The sequence below is a fragment of the Equus quagga genome, chromosome 2 (genome assembly GCF_021613505.1).
Source record: "Equus quagga isolate Etosha38 chromosome 2, UCLA_HA_Equagga_1.0, whole genome shotgun sequence".
NCBI lineage: Eukaryota > Metazoa > Chordata > Mammalia > Perissodactyla > Equidae > Equus > Equus quagga.
The window spans coordinates 51,357,004-51,378,344 of record NC_060268.1 but is presented as its reverse complement, the minus strand read 5'-3'; the positions used below and the strand labels follow the sequence as shown (position 1 = coordinate 51,378,344).

General features: G+C 35.5%; 1 protein-coding gene across 9 annotated transcripts in view; it reads left to right on the top strand.

The window, feature by feature from the left end:
- Positions 1 to 21,341, top strand: part of ZNF280D (zinc finger protein 280D) — a 116,983-nt gene that overhangs the window by 69,023 nt on the left and 26,619 nt on the right. For 7 of the 9 annotated variants that reach the window (XM_046653192.1, XM_046653190.1, XM_046653187.1 and 4 more), the window contains 3 exons: positions 259 to 321; positions 8,951 to 9,069; positions 9,219 to 9,255. In XM_046653192.1, the coding sequence (XP_046509148.1) occupies positions 259 to 321; positions 8,951 to 9,069; positions 9,219 to 9,255 (219 nt within the window). Of the gene's footprint in view, positions 1 to 258; positions 322 to 8,950; positions 9,070 to 9,218; positions 9,256 to 9,849; positions 11,044 to 21,341 lie in introns of those variants that run through there. The other 2 variants (XM_046653193.1, XM_046653189.1) reach the window with 2 other exon arrangements.

The following is a 21,341-nucleotide window of genomic DNA, read 5'->3' as shown; positions in this document are numbered from 1 at the left end:
TATTTCCTTTATGTAGTGGTGAGGGTGCTGATCAGATAAAAATATGCTTAGAAAAATATATGTCATTAGAAAGTAAATAGCTGAAATGGAATGTAAAATAAAAATGCTGAATTACGCAGGGCTGACAAACGTTATTTTATTATTTATATCATGATCTTTTGCTCAAAACTGAAACTTAAGTGTAGACTTGATATATAGCTATAAATTAATATGACTTACTGTATAAGAAAATTAGTAAAACCTGTTTTGTCTCTCCAGCTTTCATAGTAACCGACCAAGTAAAAGGTTTTGTATTTTTAAGAAGCATTCAGAAGATCTCAGGTAACTAGTTGATCTTTTTTATTCTTTCTATTGAAAAGTTGTATGACAGATTTTTTATATATAACATCTTTATTGAGATATAGTTCATATGTCATGCAATTCTTGTGTTAACTTGTACAATTAATACTTTTTTAGTATATTCGCAGAGTTGTGCAGCCATTACCACAGTTAATTTTAGTACATTTTCATCACTCCAAGAAGAAACTCTGTACCCTTTAGTGGTCATCCTCATTTCCTTCCAACTCTCCCTATCCCTAAGCAACCACTAATCTACTTTCTGTCTGCATAGATTTGCCTATTTTGAACATTTCATATAAATGGAATGATGCAATATGTGATTCTTTGTGGCTGTCTTCTTCCGTTTAGCATAGTGTTTTCATGAATCATCCATGTTGTAGCATATATCAGCACATCATTTTTTTTATTGCTGAATAATATTCCATTGAATGGATACACCATGTTTGTTTATCTATTTAGGTTATTTTAACTTTGAAGCCATTATGAGTATTACTGCTCTCAATATTTACGTGCAGTAGTCCCCCGTATTTGCAGGGGATACATTCCAAGACCCCTGGTGGGTGCCTGAAACCTCAGATAGTACTGAACCCTAAATATACTATGTTTTTTCCTATATATACATACCTATGATAAAGTTTAATTTATAATTTAGGTACAATAAGAGACTAACAACAATAATAAAATAGAACAATTATAACATTATCCTCTAATAAAAATTACCATAGATCTTAGCAACCTCAGCGTACAGTTTTTTTTCTTTCCTTAAGTTGAGAACTTCTTACTTTTTCACTTAAATGAAGTACTTTACAGTTTCTCTTTGGCACATTTGAATTGCCAGCATCACTACTCTTGAGCTTTGGGGGCATTATTAAGTACTGGCATATCTCAGAGATTTTACAAGTTCAATTCCAGAGCACTACCATAAAGTGAATATCGCAATAGAGTGAGTCACATGAATTTTTTGGTTTCCCAGTGGGTATAAAAGTTATGTTTATACTATATCTATTCTGTTAAGTGTGCAATAGCATTGTGTGTAAAAAAAAGTACATAATTTAAAAATATTTTATTGCTAAAAAAAATTGTGAACCATCATCTGAGCCCTTAGCAAGTCATAGTCTTTTTGCTGGTGGAAGATCTTGCCTCCATGTTGATGGCTGCTGACTGATCAGGATAGTGGTTGCTGAAGGTTGGGGTGGCTCTGGCAGTTTCTTAAAATAAGGCAACAGTGAGGTTTGTTGCATTGATTGACTCTTCCTTTTATGAACGATTCCACTGTAGCATGTGATGCAGTTTGATAGCATTTCACCCACAGTAGAACTTATTTCAAAATTGGAGTCAATCCTCTCAAACCCTGCTACTGCTTTATTGACTAAGTTTATGTAATATAATGTTCCAAATCCTTTGTTGTCATTTCAACAATCTGTATAGCATCTCTTTACCAGGAGTAGATTCCATCTCAAGAAACCACGTTCTTTGTTCATCATAAGGAGCAACTCCTTATTCATTAAAGTTTTATCATGAGATTGCAGCAGTACAGTCACATTCTCAGGCTCCACTTCTAATTTTAGTTCTCTTGCTATTTCTACCACCTCTGCAGTTACTTCCTACACTGAAATCTCGAACCCCTCAAAGTCATCCATGAGGGTAGGAATTAACTTCTTCCAAACTCCTGTGAATGTTGATATTTTCACCTCTTCCTATGAATCACAGATCTTTTTAATGGCATCTAGAATGGTGAATCTTTTCCATTAGGTTTTCAATTTACTTTGCCCGGATCCATCAGAGAAATCACTGTCTATGGCAGCTGTAGCTTTATGAAATGTATTTCTTATCTAATAAGACTCAGAAGTCAAAATTACTCCTTGATTCATGGGTTGCAGAATGGATATTTTGTTAGCAGGCATGACAACAACATTAATCAGTTGTACATCTCCATCAGAGCTCTTGGGTGACCAGGTGCATTCTCAATGAGCAGTAATATTTTGAAAAGAATCTTTTTTGCTGAGCAATAGGTCTCAACAGTTGGCTTAAAATATTCAGTAAACCATGTTGTAAACAGATGTGTTGTCAGCCAGGCTTTATTTTTCATTTATAGAGCTCAGGCAGAGTAGATTTAGCCTAATTCTTAAAGGCCCTTGGATTTTCAGAATAGTAAGTGAGCACTGGCTTCAACTTAAAGTCGTCAGCTGCACTAGCCCCTGACAAGAAAGTCAGCCTGGCCTTTGAAGCTTTGAAGCCAGACATTGACTTCTCTCTAGCTATGCAAGCCCTAGATGACATCTTTTTCCAACATAGGGCTGTTTGGTCTACATTGAAAACCTGTTGTTCAGTGTAGCCACCTTTATTAATTATCTTAGCTAAATCTTCTGGATAACTTGCTGCAGGTTCTGCATCAGCATTTGCTGCTTCACCTTGCACTTTTATGTTATGGAGACAAATTCTTAAACATCATGAACCAACCTCTGCTAGCTTCAAACTTTTCTCTGCAGCTTCCTCATCTCTCTCAGCCTTCACAGAATTGAGGAGAGTTAAGGCCTTGCCTGGATTAGGCTTTAGCTTAAGAGAATGTCGTGGCCAGTATGATCTTCTATCCAGATCACCAAAACTTTCTCCATATCAGCAATAAGGCTGTTTCACTTTCTTATAACTTGTGTGTTCACTGGAGTAGCACTTTTAATTTCCTTCAAGAACTTTTCCTTTGCATTTTCACCTTGGTTAACTCTTTGGCGCAAGTGGCCCAGTTTTTGGTCTATCTTGGCTTTTGACATGCTTTCTTCACTAAGCTTAATCGTTTTTAGCTTTTGATTTAAAGAGAGAGATGTGCGACTCTTCCTTTCACATGAACACTTAGAGGCCATTGTAGGATTATTAATTGGCCTAATTTCAATATTGTTGTCTCAGGAAATAGGGAGGCTTGAGGAGAGGGAGAGGGATGAGGGAATGGTTGGTGGAGCAGTCAGAACACACAACGTTTATCAATTAAGTTCACTGTCTTATATGGGCAGTTTGTGGTGCCCCCAAACAATTACAATAGTAACATCAAAGATCACTGATCACAGATCACCATATCGATTATAATAATAATGAAAAAGTTTGAAATATTGCAAGAGTTACCAGAATGTGACCCAGAGACACAAAGTGAGCAAATGCTGCTGGAAAAATGGCGCTGATAGTCCTGCTTCACACAGGGTTGCCTCAAACCTTCAATTTCTAAAAAAATGCAGCAGTATCTGTGAAGTGCGATAAAGTGAAGTGCGATAAAGCAAGGTATGCCTGTAAAATAAGGATAACTTGAACACAAGTACTGCAACACTGCGACAGTCGATCTGATAACTGAGATGACTAACAGGTGGGTAGTGTATACAGCATGGATACACTGGACAAAAGGATGATTCACGTCCTGGGCAGGATAGAGCAGGATAGCTTGAGATTTTATCATGCGACTCAGAACAACGTGCAATTTAAAACTTACAAGTTGTTTATTTCTGAAATTTTCCATTTAATATTTCTGGACAGCAGTTAATCATGGGTAACTGAAACTGCAGAAGGCAAAACCATGGATAAGGGGGTACTACTATACAGATTTTGGTCTGGGCATGTCTTTTCATTTCTTTTTAGACAATCTAGGATTGGAGTTGCTGGGGTATATGGTAACTGTGTTGAGCCTTTGAGGAACTGCCAAATGTTTTACAAAGTACCTCTAGTATTTTACATTCCCGCCAGCAGTGTATGAGGGTTTCAGTTTCTCCACATCTTTGTCAACACTTGTTATTATCTCCTTTTTATTTTAGCCATCCTAGTGGGTGTGAAGTGGTATCTCATTGTGGTTTGTCATAACTTTTTTTTTAACCTGATGTTGGGATGCCCAATTTGGTAATCTAAGTGATTGCTACTGGCTTTGCAGAGTTCTATACATTATATTTTTAGACTAGAGGTGTGATTAGCCTGTATTCTCTTGCTAAATTTATTTCAGTAGTGACAAGTGGTGTCAAGATGAAATCTTCATGCATTTGCATTGTAAAATGAGAACAAAAATAAGGCTCTACAACAATATTTCAATATTAAAAAGATAGCTAAGATATCTAGTAAAGTGGCTAACACTTTTTCAGTTTTGAAGTAAATTTCTTAAACCATTGGTATTCTTGAAATTAGTGTGTAGTCTTCATAATTCTTATTTTTTCTTTTTCAAATAGAGACGTGTACAACTTGCTTACTGTGCAGAAAGAACTCTTGATGAAGATTTCTAAAGATTCTGATAATTAACTTTGGTTGTAGCATACACTTACCTTAGAATCCACTGACACCATTTTTTCATATTCTTCTGAATTCTTTGGACTTCATAGTTTTTTCTTTATTTTGCTCATGAAGCCATTGCTACTTGAAATATTAGTGTCTTTGCTGTACTGAGCTAGTATGTAGAGTTAAGTTTAACCAATACTTGTTTTGATCTTTTGGGTTAGTGGAAAATTTGGAAGAGGGGATAATATTAAGTCTCAGGACCTTTGTACTTATGTACCTTGTACCTATGACTGGTTTCTCTTCCCCAGATTTCTGTATGATTAGCTCCTTTATCTCCTTCAGGTCTCTACTCTGATGAGTGAGCCTTTCCTTGGCTGCCCGATTTAAAATTGTATTCTCTCCTGTGTGCTTCACCTCAGCACTCCCTGCCTCCTTTGTTTGTTTGTTTGTTTTGCTGAGGAAGATTCACCCTCACCTAACATCTGTTGCCAGTCTTCCTCTTTTTGCTGAGAAAGATTTGCCCTGAGCTGACATCTGTACCAGTCTTCTTCTATTTTGTATGTGAGTCACCACCACAGCATGGCTGCTTATGAGTAGTTTAGGTCCACGCCTGGGAACCGAACGTGGGCCACTGAAGTGGAGCACGCTGAAGTTAACCACTAGGCCACAGATCCGACCCCCTCATCTCCTGTTTATGCTTCATTTTTTCTAGATCATCTTTCATTATCTGCTATACTATATTCTTTTACCTTTTTTTAATTATCTGTGCCCTCCCACTAGAATGTGTGTGGTTTGGATTTTTGTCTATGCCAGCCATTAGTGTCTGGCATACAGTAGGCACTTGTAAATATTTGTTGAATAAATTAATATATATGTTGGAAATAACTTATGTGAACAATAGGTCCCGTCTATGATATTGGATCAGTAGCTCACAGGGAGAGAAAAATATGATACAATTTAAAAAATATATTAGTGTTAATTTTAAAACATTTTACTGATTTCAAAGAAAGAGATTAAACCATATTAGATGTTCCTTTATTGAAAATTTTTATAAGAATATAAAGGGTTTTATTGCATTCAGAGGCAAGATTTTAGTTTGATTTTTACCTCACTGTTGTCAAGCTCAGTTGTGTGTTTGATTTTTAAATGAACTATATTATTTTAAAGATCTGGGATGTTTTTCTCTCAACTTGAATAGTTCTCAAATTGAAAATTTGTCATTTTCTGTGAATGGAACATAGCATACGTATAATGGTATAGAACAGTAATTTTTGTAATTACTCTTTTAATAGAATAGAATATTCATTCTTTAGCAATTTATTGTGCATCTATCATGTACATATTATATATGATAGATTTTATAGGACCTAATGTAGCAGGTCCTGTAAAGATGACAGTGATGAAGAAGTCTTGAAACAAACCTTCAGGGGATGTACAGTTTATGGGGTGGGAGATAAGGGGTGAATGTAAATAACTACAATAAAGCAAGGAGTATTTTAATCACTGCAATGAAGGTTATTTATTTCAAAGAAGGGGAGAGAGAGTACTTGGAATGATCTGTGTAAGTGCTAGGTATACTTCGCTTTAAAGGAGTATTGTTCATACTGACAGAAGATGCACAGGGCCACTCAAGTTGGAAGAAATAGCGTGGATGAAGGTGCAGAGATGAAAACATAGAAGGCAGACAGAAGAATAGCTAGTAGTAAATAGATGTAGCATGAAGTTCATATAATAGTAATGAGACTGAAGTTTGCGGCAATAGTTTTGAGCTTAGAGCCAGATTGTAAGAGCATAGAAAATAAGGCTAAGGAGTTTGGACTTAATCTGAAGAGCACTGGCGACCCTTTGATATTTTATACAGAATCAAATGGTACTGAGGAAAGGTTGAATTGAAGCTACCCTTATTATCACCTTCAGCAATAGAGTGAGTTTATAGATGCATGAAATTTATAATTTAGAACTATTGTGGTAGTTATGAATGATTTAGTAAGGACCTGAGTTAAAATGGTGAAGATAGTCTTACATCGTCTTTAAGAATATGGGCCCTGCAATCAAAGTGCTCAGTTTCAGACCTGATCTTGACCTTTACCAGCTCTATGTTCTTGGTAGATTACTAAGCTAACTGTGTCCTCTGTAAAAAGGTGCTAAATTATAGCCCCTACCTTTTTGCGTTGTTGTAAGATTTAGATGAGATGGTATGTCTGAAATCATTAGCTTGGCACAGAATAAGTACCTAATAAATTATTAATATTATAAAATGCTTGACATAGTGACTGTTTTAAGGAAGAAGAGACAGAGATAACTATAGTTGGAGCTTTATTGTCAGAGGAAATGGCATCATAAGAAAGACCAGTCAGGAAGAATTGATTTGTGGAGGAAATATGTGATTTTAGTTCTATGAAGGTCAATTTTGATGTGCCAGTGTGGCATCTAGGTATAAATATACAGTAGACTGTTACACTGGAGCTTCAGGGGAGAAGTCAGTGTAAGGTATGTTATTTGTTTGTGTTTGTATATTGGTAAAACACTTAAATTTTTAAAGTATGTGATGAACTTCAAAAGTGTATTTATGCTTTGTTAATGAATTGACAATAACAATGACCACATTACATGATCTATTTTCTTTTCACCTAAGCAAAAATAATTTATTTAGCAATATTCCAAAGAATCTCCTGGGCCCCTAAGAAGAGGAGGTACAACCAGAACAAATAAGGGAAACAGAAGGCTTTCAGTTACTAACATGGCTTCTCTCTAGTTTAACCTGCTGAGGCAGGATGATCTTGTCTTAGTTTCTCTGGGCTTGGGTTCCATTCCCCTTTCTCTGTGTCTGTAGACCAGCTTTCTTTATTGGTGACCCAAACATAGTATTCCCAGCCTCCCACGTTGTCCCAGATCAAGAAGTTTTATTATAAATTCCAATTACAAATCCCTGTTTACAGAAGGCTTGAGTTAGGCATTTCACCCCTGGCCCAATTAACTATGTCCAGTGGAATAGGCATTCAGCTGCTACTCACCACTGAGACTACTTTTAGTGTCTATGAGGGCAGTTTGATAATAGAAACGTCTATAATTCGTTAGTAAAGTTAATTATTTAAATCTTGGCTTACCATAAGCTTTTAAGTTAAAAATATTCCATTTAGAAATCTAGTACATTTTAATGATCACTTTCAAGAGGGCCTTTAATTAATGTTAAAGTTCATTTAAGTTGAACAGGCTAAATTTTCTAAATAGTCCCATCTACAATTCAAGTTCCTTTAAACAACTCATCATTTATAGATTTAATATATTTGATTTTCTTTTAAACAGCACCTCACGTGCTTAACCCACAAGCTCCCAAGTGCTTAACTCAAATGAATGTAATAAATATGTAGTGGCTTTCTAAGTTTTCTGAGATATTACCGTATTTTTGTAGGATTAATAGTATTTTAAAATACCTTTCAACTGAAAATCAAAAGTTTAAACACATTTTAAGTTAGAATCTTAAGGCCAATGTCCTGTACTATAATATGCCTATTATTACTATGAGAATTGTTTTCTAACCTTTTTGAAAATTTGTAATCATTATATATTTCATTGGAGGACTCCAACATTCAGTAAAGTTTTGTTAACGGAATGAGTAGTTTAGACCTCAGCAGGTGGGCCAGTTCAGATGCTGGGATGTGGAGGACCTCAAGCTTTGGACTTAGTGAATTAACTAGCTTAGTTAATTCAGTGTTAAATGAGAATAATGCCAGCCTTGAATGGTTGTGGTGAGAATCAAACTAAATAATATATGGGAAAACCTTTAACACATAGTACACAATTGATGGTAGCTACAACATGATCTATTTTTAAAGCCTTCACATTTCTCTTGTAATTTTTTCCTCGCCTAAATAAAACACTAGATTGTAAGCTCCTTTAGAGCACAGACTGTTTTTTGTGTCATCGTTATATTCACAATACAGTACGATAGTAATGCAGTATGTGTCAAGACAGGCTTAATAAATATATATTGAAAATGAATAGTATACCCTTGCTTTGCAGATGGGCAGAGGCACAGATAGATTGTGACGCAGATAGATTGTCAGAGTGACGCAAGTTAGTGGAGCCAGGACTAGGCTGTAGGTCTGTTGGCTCCTAGCTTTTAGCAACTGGTAGGAGAGTGAAAGTTTATAAAGCAAAAATACTTTCTGTAAATAAATGGTAGCATAATTTGAATATGGCTACGCTATTTTCTAGAGAATTATTTCAGTTATATTAAGTTTATATAACAAAAATGGGAGTGACATGACACAAAAGTAGCAAATCATGGAAAAATAATCATTGAACTTGTGTATGGATTTTTATAAAAGATAAAAACCTTTTCTTTTATACCATTTGCTTTCTTTTATAGGGGCATTACTCTAGTGTGCCTTAATTGTGATTTCCTAACTGATGTTTCTGGCTTAGATAATATGGCTACACACTTAAGTCAACATGAAACTCATACTTGCCAAGTTGTAATGGAGAAAGGTACGTATATATAATTGTGTTACTTTGGATTTTTGATATTTATTCCAGTATTTTTGGTCAGCCGCATGAGGGCTCTTTACTAAATCGTTATTCTCACTCATCATATTTTATATGCTGTTTTACATATAAAACTTTTCTTCTAATTTCAGTTTCTGTTTGTATCCCAACTTCTGAGCATCTTTCTGAGTAAGTTTAATTTTTATTCGGTGCATTTTACTTTGATGGATTTTAGCACTATTGCATTTAAAAATGTATCGTTAATAGAAATGAAAAATATTAAAGTATTTTGTTTTTTTTTTTAAAGCTGCTTGTTGAAATAGGTTCCTGCTCTATGGAGCTCGTGACCTGGTGCAAGACAAGTTGGAATTTCCTAAGTTCAAAGTTCTGAGATGTTTTCTTACACAAAGGCAGTTAAGCAGCCAAGTTCATGACACTAGCTCTCATTATTCAGCTCTTTTCAGCTTCAAATGGGACTAGATTCTTATTCCACCTTATCTTTGTGTCAGGTTGACATATCTTAACATATATTTTTTTCTCCAGTTGGCCCTCTCCAAAAATAACTTTTGTTGCTATGGTCATTTCTTACTTTGCTTAAAATAATTTGTGTTTTTCTCTGCTGTACCTGCCTTCAGCATAATACATTCCAATGATATGGCTGTTTGTCTTTTTGTCTGTTTTGTCTGCTTTCTCAATTTCTTATAAGTCTTAAGTTTTTAGGCCAGATGATTGTCTTTTTCCTCATTCGTTGTCTGTCATTGTGCTATTTTTCTTATTTTTCAGATGCAGAAGCAGCCCAGAGATTTCAAAAAATGTCCAGGGTACACCTGGACAGTGTCCCCCTTCGATGGACACAACTGATGCCTGTTCTCTCTTTCCAAGGAATGTGAATAATTTGACTGTGGGACCTGCTCTAGGTTGTGGTCTCAAGAAATCAAATCTTGGGGAGATTCCTTTACTTCATGGCTGGCCTCCCATAAGGCTTATGCTGATTTAGCCAGAGATGGTCTTGAGGCCCACCAAATTGAGCACAACTTCCCAATAGGGACTTTGGCTCTTGATTTTAAGCTTGTGGGTTATTTCTGGCCAAGAAAAGCCCATCAAATCAAGGCTTCAACATCCAAGTTGAAGTTTAGTCATTTTGACTGTTGCCCTTTAATCTTCCCCTAGCATGAATGCAGTCCAGGAAATACAAAAACTTTGGTTGTTAGGAAACCGTGGTTACTGTCATGTCCTTGGAACAACAGGTCTCTGTAATTATGTTCCAGAATTGCAGTTATTTTTACTGTCATTTAAAACGTAATACCTTAATAGTTTCTCAGCAATACCAATTCTCAGATTTTTTATTTTAAAAAAATTTAATTTAATTTTGGTAGCTTGTTTTTATGTTCTCCAAATTTATTGATGTTTATCTTCTTTTCTTTAAAACCGTTGTTTAGTGTTTGCTTTGTTTTGTTAAGAATGCCAAGAGATTCCCTAGAATTCTCTACAGATTCCCTATAGCTGTCTATTTATAGCTTGTTAATTTGGCTGTTGTTCAGACCATTAGACATTATTATATCCTCTGTCTTATTTGGGGATTATTATTATTAATATTAATAATTGTGAGTTCTAAGGGGTAAAGAATTGGTAAAACCTCTTCTTGCAGACCCCTAGTATGAGTGTTAAAGTTACATATTTGTATGTCTAGTACATAATATCTACTTAGCCATTAATGTAGTTCCTTTGGGTAAAGGTAACATTAAAAAAATATGGGGGGCCAATAATGCACTTGTTTCTTTCATATATATATATTTCCGCATATATATGTATTTAAAAAATTTGACATTTGTTTATTTTAGTTACATTGAATACAGATCTTCTAAACAGTTTTGATGCTATTATTTTCTTTTAATAAAAAAATTGTATTGTTCAAGTGCCTCAGGAATTATTTACTAATAAATAATTTCACATGAAAGCTGTAGATTTTATATAAATAGGTGCATCGATTTAATTGTTTTATGGAACTCATTATTTGGCTTGGATACTAAACGCTGTATCTACTTAGTGCATCTTGCATTTTTTCCTCCAACACAATAGAAAGCACTATTTATACTATACCAATTTCCTGAATTTTAAAGACAGGTTAAAATGCCTTTTGCGATCTTAGTTGCCGTAAGGAGAAGGCAAGCTCTGAAAGTATGACTCAATCGTGTTTTTTTACTCTCAAATCAGAACTTCTTCAGTTTTACTTTGAAACAGATTTAAAACCGATTTAGGTGACCACTTATTATATAATGTGTTCCTTGCAGTTAATAATCAGAAAAAGTTGAATCCATTAGTTTTAAATTTCTAAACTAATTTCTACTGTAAATGATTTTCCAAAAGCTCCAAAAGTGGCTTGTACCTTAATAGGTGGAATTGGTGATATATTAATCTTTATTTTCTTATCTGTCTCTAGGAAGTTTTGTCATTCCCCCTCTTTCTACCCAATTTTAAAAATACTTTAAAATTTTGCCCAGAAGTAACAACTTATTTCCATTTTTACCGTAAGTTCCTTTTTCATTTACAGATGTTTTCTCTACTTTAGTTATACTTGAAAAATGTGATAAACTACAGTCTTGAGATAACAGTGTAGGAGTACTGCTTTGTGTTCTTCCGTAGGACTCTTTTATAGTATTCTCAAGTTCATTTTCTTAGTTTAAACTCTTAAAAGCTCTATCACCTATAACTTCCTTTTTAAAAATTTGGTTTAAATAAATCAAGGCAGTTAGTATAAAACTTGCTTATTATAGGCAATTGGTTGAATTTTAATTTGCTGCTAACAAGTTTTAGCTTGAATCTGATCCCTCTTTACCATCAGGTTATTCTGAATAGTTTGTTCACCTGATTGCTATTTCATGCATATGTGCTTTTGGTTACCACTGAGTGAAAAGTGAGATTGGTTCAGTTTAAGTCCATCACCATTCTTAGAAAAAGTGACTTCTAAACTACAGGGTCTTGGATTCTTCCCCTATTTTTGTCACATTTTGGCAAAACACCTTATCTCTTTGGGCTTCATTTATTTATTTAGCAAATATTTCTTGAGCATCTACTTTGTGCTTGGCGCCATTCTGGGTGCTAAAAAAATGGACTGAAATCTTTACCCTCATGGAGTTTACATTTTAGTGGTGAAAGATAGACAATAAAAAGTAAATAAAATATATAGTATGTTAGATAGTGGTCAGTACTATGGAGTAAAAATAAAGTAGGGGAGGGGGATAAGGAGTGTGGGTGAGAGTTCAGAGGCCGCCATTTAAAATTTGGTGGTCAGGGAAAACCTCACTGAGAAATGACATTTGAGTAAAGACCTGAAGGAGGAACTGCAAGAAGACTGGTTTGCCTGTAACTGAGTGAGCATGAGGGAGATAGTCGGAGATGGGGCCTGTGGGCCATGTTGTATAGGCTCTTGTAGACCATTTTAAGGAATTTAACTTCTACTCTGAGATAAGAAGCCATTAGAGGATTTTGAATAGAGGAGTGTTTTATATCTCAATAAAAACCACAACCAACAAAAAACCTTAAATACCGAAGAGTGTTCATATTACTCTAGCTGCTGTCTTAAGAATAAACTGTAGAAGACCAAGGGCAGAATCAGGGAGATTAGTTAGGGAGCTATAGTAATAATCCAAGTAGGAGATGGTGGGAGTTTAGGCTAAGCTGTTGGCGGTATAAGTGATAGGAGGTTTGATTTGGGATATGTTTTGAATTTCTTGATGGTTTGGATGTGAAAGGTGGGGGGAAGAAAGTGTTGAGGATGATTGCACAGTTATTGGTCTGAGCATATGGAAAGATGGCATTGATAGTAACTGAGATGAGGAAGACTAGGAGGGATAGAATAGATTTGGGAAGGAAGATGAAGACTTTGATTTGGGACTTGTTTTAGTTTGAGGTACCTATCAGATATCCAAGTGGAGATGTCATAGTCTTTCACCTGTATGAGTTTAGGGGAGTATTCTAGGCTGTAAATATCATTGAACATTTTAAACTGTTGTGGAAATGAATACAAGTAAAACTGGGGAAATCTGAATAAGATCGGTATATTGTATCGCTGTCAATATCCTGGTTGTGATATTTTACTGTAATTTTGTAAGATGTTAACTTGGGGGAAACTGGACAAGGGATACATGGAATCTCTCTATATTATTTCTTACAATGGCATGTGAATATAAAATTGTCCCAAAATAAAAATTCAATTTAAAAAAATGTCATGGGACTGTGTGAGATCTCCAAGGGATAGAGTAGAGATAGAGAAAGGGCAATGTCCACCGACTGAGTTCTGGGTACTCTGACAAAAGGTTAGGGAAATGAGAAGGAATTGGCAAGGGAGATTGAGAAGGAATGGCCAGTGATGTGAGAGGATAACCAAGGGAACGGCAGTGTCTTTGGAGCCTCACTTACCCTATTTAGTAACCCATTTGTAAATATGAGTGCTGACCTGTTCTAGAGTTCTGAGATTGTTATTCCATATTGATTATTCCTACATGTCATAATTTGTTCTCTTGACAAGATGCATTCAGAATACCACATATCATTATTCCCAGTAGCAGAAGCAGGAACTCTTTTGACCTTGAGAAAATTAAGTGTTCACATTACTCCTCAGCATGTTTAACTCTCTACAGATACTCGTGTAAAAGTAATTCTCTTACGTTTCTATAAAGTAAGGTAACTGGATCAGTGTTTCCCAAACTCTGTACTGTAGAACTAATGACCATAATTTAAAAGTTAACATGGTCAAATAAGTTTAGGAAATGCAAGTTAAATAGATTATTTAGTATGGGATTTGTCATGCTATGTGTGGCCTGTGACTGTCTATGAGAATATTTGTTTGACCTTAGAATTTTTTTCCTTCAATATTAATGACTTCTTGACATTGATCTCCATAGAATAATGTGTAGAATGCTGATCTAAGGTAATCATTCTTCAGATTTTCTGAATTGGGAAATGAAAAGTAGTTGTGTAGGGTGCTGACTAAGATGGACTCTTAGACTTTTCATTCATAGTTTATGAATCATCTGCATTATTATGTTTGTAAAGTCTAAGAAATACCTAACAGAGACAGACTGGTAATAGCTTATTCTGCCTCTGATTGTAGCAGCAAGGGGTATTTTTGTTGGAGGGTATGGTTACTTTACATGGTTTCAGACTAAGAAGCTTAAGAATTTGACATAATTATTTGTGGCTTCTCTCTCTAACTCCTTATGCTTAGCTTATCAATCTACCCACTTATTTACTTTTCTGGAGACTATTATTATTTCCAGTCTTTTATTATCTGTTAAGGAGTTTCATATTTTTTAAAGTTTTACTTCCTACTTAAACAGCATTAGGAGGTCTTCCTTGATACTAAGATTAGGATTTGATAGCCAGCTTCACATTAAACCTTCTCAGACCCTTAAAGGGACACTATAGTATAGTGGTTAAAGAGCACAGGCTCTGCAGTTGATTGCCTAGTTTGGAGTTCCTGCCCTGTTTACTAGACTTATATGACTTTGGATAGGTTGCCAGACCTCTGTGTCCCATTCCTCATTTGTAAAACTCAGATAACAACAGTACCTGCTCAAAGGTGTTGAAGGAATTAAATGAGTTAGTGTACGTCTACAGTACTTAGAAAGTGATTGGAGGAAGCATTATACAAGGGTAAAGTTATCATTGTTACTATTGTTATTTTGTTACTACTTTTCATGATTCTGTTGCTTCCTGCATTTTATTCACATAGAATTACCCTGATCTTCAGCCTTTTTTTCATTCTAATTTTCCCATACCATTTTCACGGATCATCTGTGTTAACTTTGTTTTACTAACCCAGTGCACCTTTCCGTAGAGTTATTATTGAAGCACATATTACCCATACTATTAGATTTTTGTTGTATAAAGCTCACTAAACTATACTTTTAGGGAATGTCTATGCGTGCTTCTAGGTTCATTTTAGTCATAACTGTGTTTTATAAATAGTATTTTTTCTCTAAATTATATTGTGTTATACTGACCACACTATGGTTCATCTCATACTTTCAGCCCACCTCTCTGATTTTGAGATCTTCTGCAGCCTCACTCTAGTCAGTTTGGTTTTTGGCCACCTGGAAGAGCTCACTCTCATCTGCAGACTTGGAGAGGCTACCATGCATCTCCTTTTCTATAACTTCCTGAAATATAGGAACATACTGTGTTTAATCCTCCACACTGAAAAATGTCTTTATCCATACCACTGTAAAGTACGAAAGGAGTGCAGCTTTGAAATAAGGCAGTCCTGAGTTTAAATTCTGGTTGTATATCTGTAGCCTTGAGAAAATTGTTTAACTTTGCTGAACCTCATCTTTCTCATCAGTGAAATGTATGTAATAATTCCTTGTAGAGTGGCTGTAAGAAATAGAGATAACGTATGGAAATTAAATTAGTTAAATTATTAATTTAAATAATTTAGTTAAATAATTAAAATAATTTAGTTAACCAGGGGTCTTTGGGGAGAAAAAGGAAAAATAAAATCTTTAAAAAATAAATAAGTAAAAATAGTTTAAATAGTTAAAATTATTTAGCATTGGCCTGATAAAAAGTAGTCACTCAATAAATGCACGCTGCTGTTGCCATTGCTGCTCCACCTGCTGCTGCTGCTACTAATGCTACTAGTGTTACTGCTGTTCCTGCTGCTGCTCCACCTGTTACTACGGTTATTGCTGTTGCCACTATTATTTTTGCTACTACTCATGACAGGGGACCCTGGGAACTACATATCAGTGGAATCTTCTCATCATTGAGAGTTTTAGTGGCAGTCTATCTGCTCTGTGGTTATTTGTAATTTTGGCTTATAGTTCACAGGTCTTGCAGATGTTCCTCCAAACTGCTGGGTGGATGGCATTTTCTTGCAGAGCTTCAATTGTATCTCATGTAATTCTCTAATGTCAGAATTAAATGTAGTTCTGACTTTCCATGTCTAAAGACTGAACCAGCATCCTTGTTGAAAACTAGTACGTAATCATGTCTGTTTAGGAGGAAAATATTCCTTTTTGAGCTTACAGAATTCTTTCTTTAAAGAAAAGTTTTTATTGATTATTACCAGGCAGTTATTTCCAGAATCTTAGCTACTTATCCATTACGACTAAGTTTATGAAAATGTGTAATTGTGCTAGTTAGCAGTAATAAAGTGGCTGTTTCTTTTGTAGACGTTTGAAAGAATTTTTTAAAAATCTGCTTTCTCAGATGTTGGAAAGATTTTAACTCAATCATGGAATTAACTCTTTTTCTCTCTCTTTGTCCCTTATCTGCATTTTCCCCTTCCTCTGTCTTCTCCAGTATATCTACTTGGATAGATTAATTATAACGTAAAATAGAACTAAAGTTTTAAGTGTTTATTTTTTTTAAAGATTGGCACCTGAACTAACAACTGTTGCCAATCTTTTTTTTTTCCTTTGCTTTTTCTCCCCAAATCCCCCCAGTACATAGTTGTATATTTTAGTTGTGGGTCCTTCTAGTTATGGCATGTGGGATGCCGCCTCAACATGGCCCGATGAGCAGTGCCATGTCTGCGCCCAGGATCCAAACTGGCGAAACCCTGGGCCACCAAAGTGGAGCACACGAACCCAACCACTTGGCCACGGGGCTGGCCCCCTAAAGGTTTAAGTTTTGCAAGGTTTGTTTTCTTGACAAAGTTGTGAATAGATATTTCCCTCTAGCACATCTTCAGAGCATAAGAATCCATAGTAAATCCCTAATAACTAAGCTTGGAAAACTAGACCACTTAACCAGTTGTCTATTTTATTGCTTGAGTCAAAGGTCCTAAAAGCCATAAAGTAAAGTGATTTTCAAAGTTGATCTTTTTCTCTCAGCGACTTCCAGGTTTGTTCTAAGCAAAGTACAATGGAAGAACACTGACTGGAGTCTAAATATCAGAGTTCAAGACCAAGCTCTCTCACTTACTAAATTTTTACTCAAGTTGCTTCAGTTTCCTCATCTGTGAAATGAGATTGAAAATAATCTTTGCACTATTGTTTTGAAGATTTGAAAGAGATGTAAAATATATTTTACAGACAAAATTATGTATGTTATATTTTATTAAATTCCCTTAGAGAGTACTAGGAAGAAATGAAAATGGAAAACTGATTTTCCTTGAAACTGTGAGTTCTCTCTTATTTCATAATGGTTACTGAGTTTTATACTTAGCACCAATAGTGACTGCATGGCTCTTTCATGGTATGATATAGATAACCCTTCCATATATTCACTGACACTGAACATTGATTCCTTACCTTCAGTGTGCAAGACTTTGTCTCAAGTGCTGGAAATGGAAACGTGAATAAGGCGTGGTTCATGTCACCAGGGTAATTAGAGAATAAAGTAGACAGAAATGTAGACACTGAATCCACATCTTCACAGGGCAAGACAGTAAACTGATTTCGTAATCAGTTAAGCCACTAACACCATTTATATATTATGTGATTGTTGTGAAATGCTATACCAGAAGAGAATCTGGACTTGTTCCCAAAGAGAAATATCACTATTTATTTATTTATTTATTTATATCACTCTCAACTAAGCCAATAAGCAGTTCATTATCTTTCATAAATACAAGCAGTTAAGTATGCACTTTTAGGAACAGAATAGTAACCTTTTTAAAAGTTTTATGTAAGAATATGTAAGAAGAAATTCCATTTTCCTGTGAAATTCTGATCTTATTTGGAGGAATTATTGGCTCTGATCATAATTCAAGTTAGAGTCTTAAGTGTTCAAAATGGTCAGTGTCTTCATTTCATATATTTGATTTAGCAGGAAAAAGCAAGCAAACTGATCTCATCTATGAGATGCATTTAATACACTTTGCCTTCTTCCCTTCTCTAAACTTTTGAAATGTCACTGGGATTGGAGATATTAGGGGGATCCTGCCCTTACATTCTTTCATCCTACCACAGACATTAATATCTCAGACCAAGTCTTTAGCAACTGTGAAATAGTTTTTCCTTTGCAAAGTGGATGCAATATATTTGCCCCTGGTATGTAATTGCAACTCAGTAGGTAGGAGCTGTCTCTCGAAATATGGTGGTCTCTGGCAGTTTGGATTTCTGCTTTTGATATCTGGTAAGCAGGGAACAATGGAGACCCAGTGAAATACAAAGATAGATGAAACTTAGTCCTTCGTGTAGGGCAAACTGTACCAACTTCTGTTAGTGATTCTGAGGATACTACCGTTTTTTCAGTCTCCTGGTCCTGAGCATACTTGCTTATAGATTATAAATTAAATATCTGGGTCTTATTTCCATAATGCCAACACAATAAAAAACAAATAACAAAATAGAGCCGTAGTCTGGCATTAAAATCTTCTGCCTCCATTGATTGTCTTATTTTTTTTGCTTCATATTTTTATGCACAGATATTTTGTTTCTCTTGATTTCTTGTCTGTCTTTACCTAGTTCTTTCTTCTGTCTACCTAGAATGATTTTTTTGCTCTGTCTTCCCTAACTTTAGATGACTGATCATACCTAGGTGTTCAGAAATGGGTAGATCTTTCATACTAGAGCAAATAGGGTTAGTCCTAACAGAAGTAGACCAGCAATCAAAATTAATGTCTAATGTATCGTGTTTGAGGGTAGGGGGAAGTATGGCAGAAAAATCTCCAAACATTGAAGATATTTAAGTGTTAAAAGGCATTGGACGGCACACTCTCAAGTAAATTCTGGACAGTAAGATTAATTCCTGACTACCCATGGCAATAATAATAGCTAACATTTATTGAGCACATACAGTGCGCCAGACACTCTTGTAAGTGTTTCACATTAACTCATATAATTCTAACAAACTAATGAGATATGCAGTTATTGTTCTGATTTTATAGATGAGGTAACTGAGGTACAGAGCAGTAATTTGCCCAAGGTCACATAGCTGTTCAACAGGGGAGAACCTCAATTTAAATTATGACAGTCTGTCTTCAGAGACTAAGCAAGTACTTTACTCAGTTCTCTGGTTGTACTTGTAGTTCCAAATGTACTTCCTGCTTTGTTGATGATGGCTGAGGAACTGAGCTTCAATGTGAAGGCTGTTTCTGCAGGAAGGTAGGCAGCAGCTGACACCGTTGTTGCGTTGGGACCAGAATCTAGCCTCGTAATCTTACAGCAGTATTTCTCTGATATACAGGCAATCGGACATTTCAGCAAACAATGGCACAAGTTGGTCTATTAGTAAGGTTAATTTGGCAGTGGTGCTCAGCGTGTTTTAGACAGGAAAAAATCTAGAGGCAGAGAGATCAGTTAAGCTTTTTCACTTCCTGGCATGACTGTAAGGGAGCCTGATTCACAGGAGAGGACTTGACTGTGAGGCAATGCAGTGGAAATTTGAAGTAGATCCACTAATTTTAATCCTGGTTCTGTTGCTTAATGGATTTATCACTTTTTAAAATTACGTTATTACTCTCATCTACAAGATGGGGCAATTGGATTATATAATCTCTTAGGACTTAGGTGGAATTCCAGTATATTATGATAGTTCTGAATTGTTGATTGAAAAATAATAAATAATAAAACAGGTCATTCTCTGGATGATGGTTTCGGCGTTATCTGTATAGAAGTGATAGTTGGAAATGTGCCTAAGGTTGAGATATACAAGACTGAGCAGGTCTGAGTAGTAAATATTTCCATATGAATGTTCTGCAGGCACCACTAGTTCAGTATGTCAAAAACTTAATTCATTTTTCCTGCAAAATATACTTTTTCCTCCCTCTTAATTCCCTGTCATGGTTAATGGCGTTATTATTTTGCCACTCAAGGCGGGTGTTTGGGGGATCCTGTTTGCTCTCCTCATTTACCTTTATCCAGTTGGTACTTAGATTCTGTTGGTTTTACCTTGTTTATCATCTCCCTAAACTTCCTCTTCTCCATTGATACTGCTGCTGCTTTACTTGAGACGCTTGTTAACTGTCTCTTATCTGGACTCCCTGAGTGGAGCCTAGCCTCTTCTAATACTGCTCTTTCTCTTCCTGAGGCACAAATCTGGTCATACTTTCCTATTAGCCTTAGAATAAAGTTCTCAGCATAAACACCTTAGTGCAGCAATGAAAACTTTTCCTGAAGTGGCCCTTGCTGTTCTTCAGTTGCATCTTCAACTACTTTCCCTTGTTCCATACTTTCCAGTCTTAAGAGACCATTCAGGATCTCGTATCACTGCTGTCTTGTTTCATACTTCTTTGCTATTGCTCTGCTTTCAGTCCCCTTCCCCTGCTTTGCTAACTGCTGTTCTTGCTGCAAACCAAGTTCACTGTAGTATCTTCACCGCTTTCTTGCCTCTTTTCCCTTCATAGTGACTCAGTCCTTTCTACAGCCATTGTGTCATATAGATGTCTCTTTTCTAACACTTTTCACAATTCTGCAGTAAGCATTTGCTTCAATATGTTTCCTTGACAGTGAAATCCTTGAGAGGAGGGACTGTCTTTGCTTTGGACTGGGACTCTTAGTACAGTACCTGATGTATGTGCAGTCTGGTAAATGTTTAGTTCAGTCACCCTTTCTGCATATATCTGTTAATACCTGTCAGAACAAATGATCAGAAATGGTGTGCTGGATGTTTTACTATTATTTAATAGTCTGATGATTTCTATGTTAAATTTAATTCTGTATGTCTAAGTAGAAGATCTTGAGAACTGGTTCACTTTATTACTGGTTTGTACAACCTCTTTTCACCTTTTTTAGCATGCTTACAAATATTCTTAAATTGAAGATTACATTTTGAAAATCAGCATTGAAAGTTTTGGCTAATTTTAAATGTTATTGGAAAGAAAGAATGTGGCCTGGCTGAAATGAATCTGAACACTTCCCCTTGTAGCTCCTTTCCCTGCCCCATAGCATGTTAATAGTATGAATGAACCTTCAAAAGAACATAATATACAGTGACCCAAAATATTCATTTTACGTGTAGCCTTGGATTGGTCATGTGACCTGCAGAAAAATGCAAGTAGGGACATTTATTTCATTTTAAACTTTAGGCGGAAAGGATTGTGCTTAAAAATATATCAGAAAGATCTATTTCGGCAGGTTTACATACAGAAGAAAAATTACTTGAACTCTTGATCTCTAATGATTTGTTGTTGAAATTGATCACCAATCCTTCTGTTGTCTTTACATTGAAATCTTAAATAGTATCTGTTTTAAATGCTATACTACTTTTTTCTATAAAAAATTATTGCAACATTCACAGGTGAAAAGTAATTACCTAATGGCAGGTCATTAGCTCAGAACTTTGAGCTTAGCAAATTTCACTGTCTTCTGCCAAGGAATTGAATA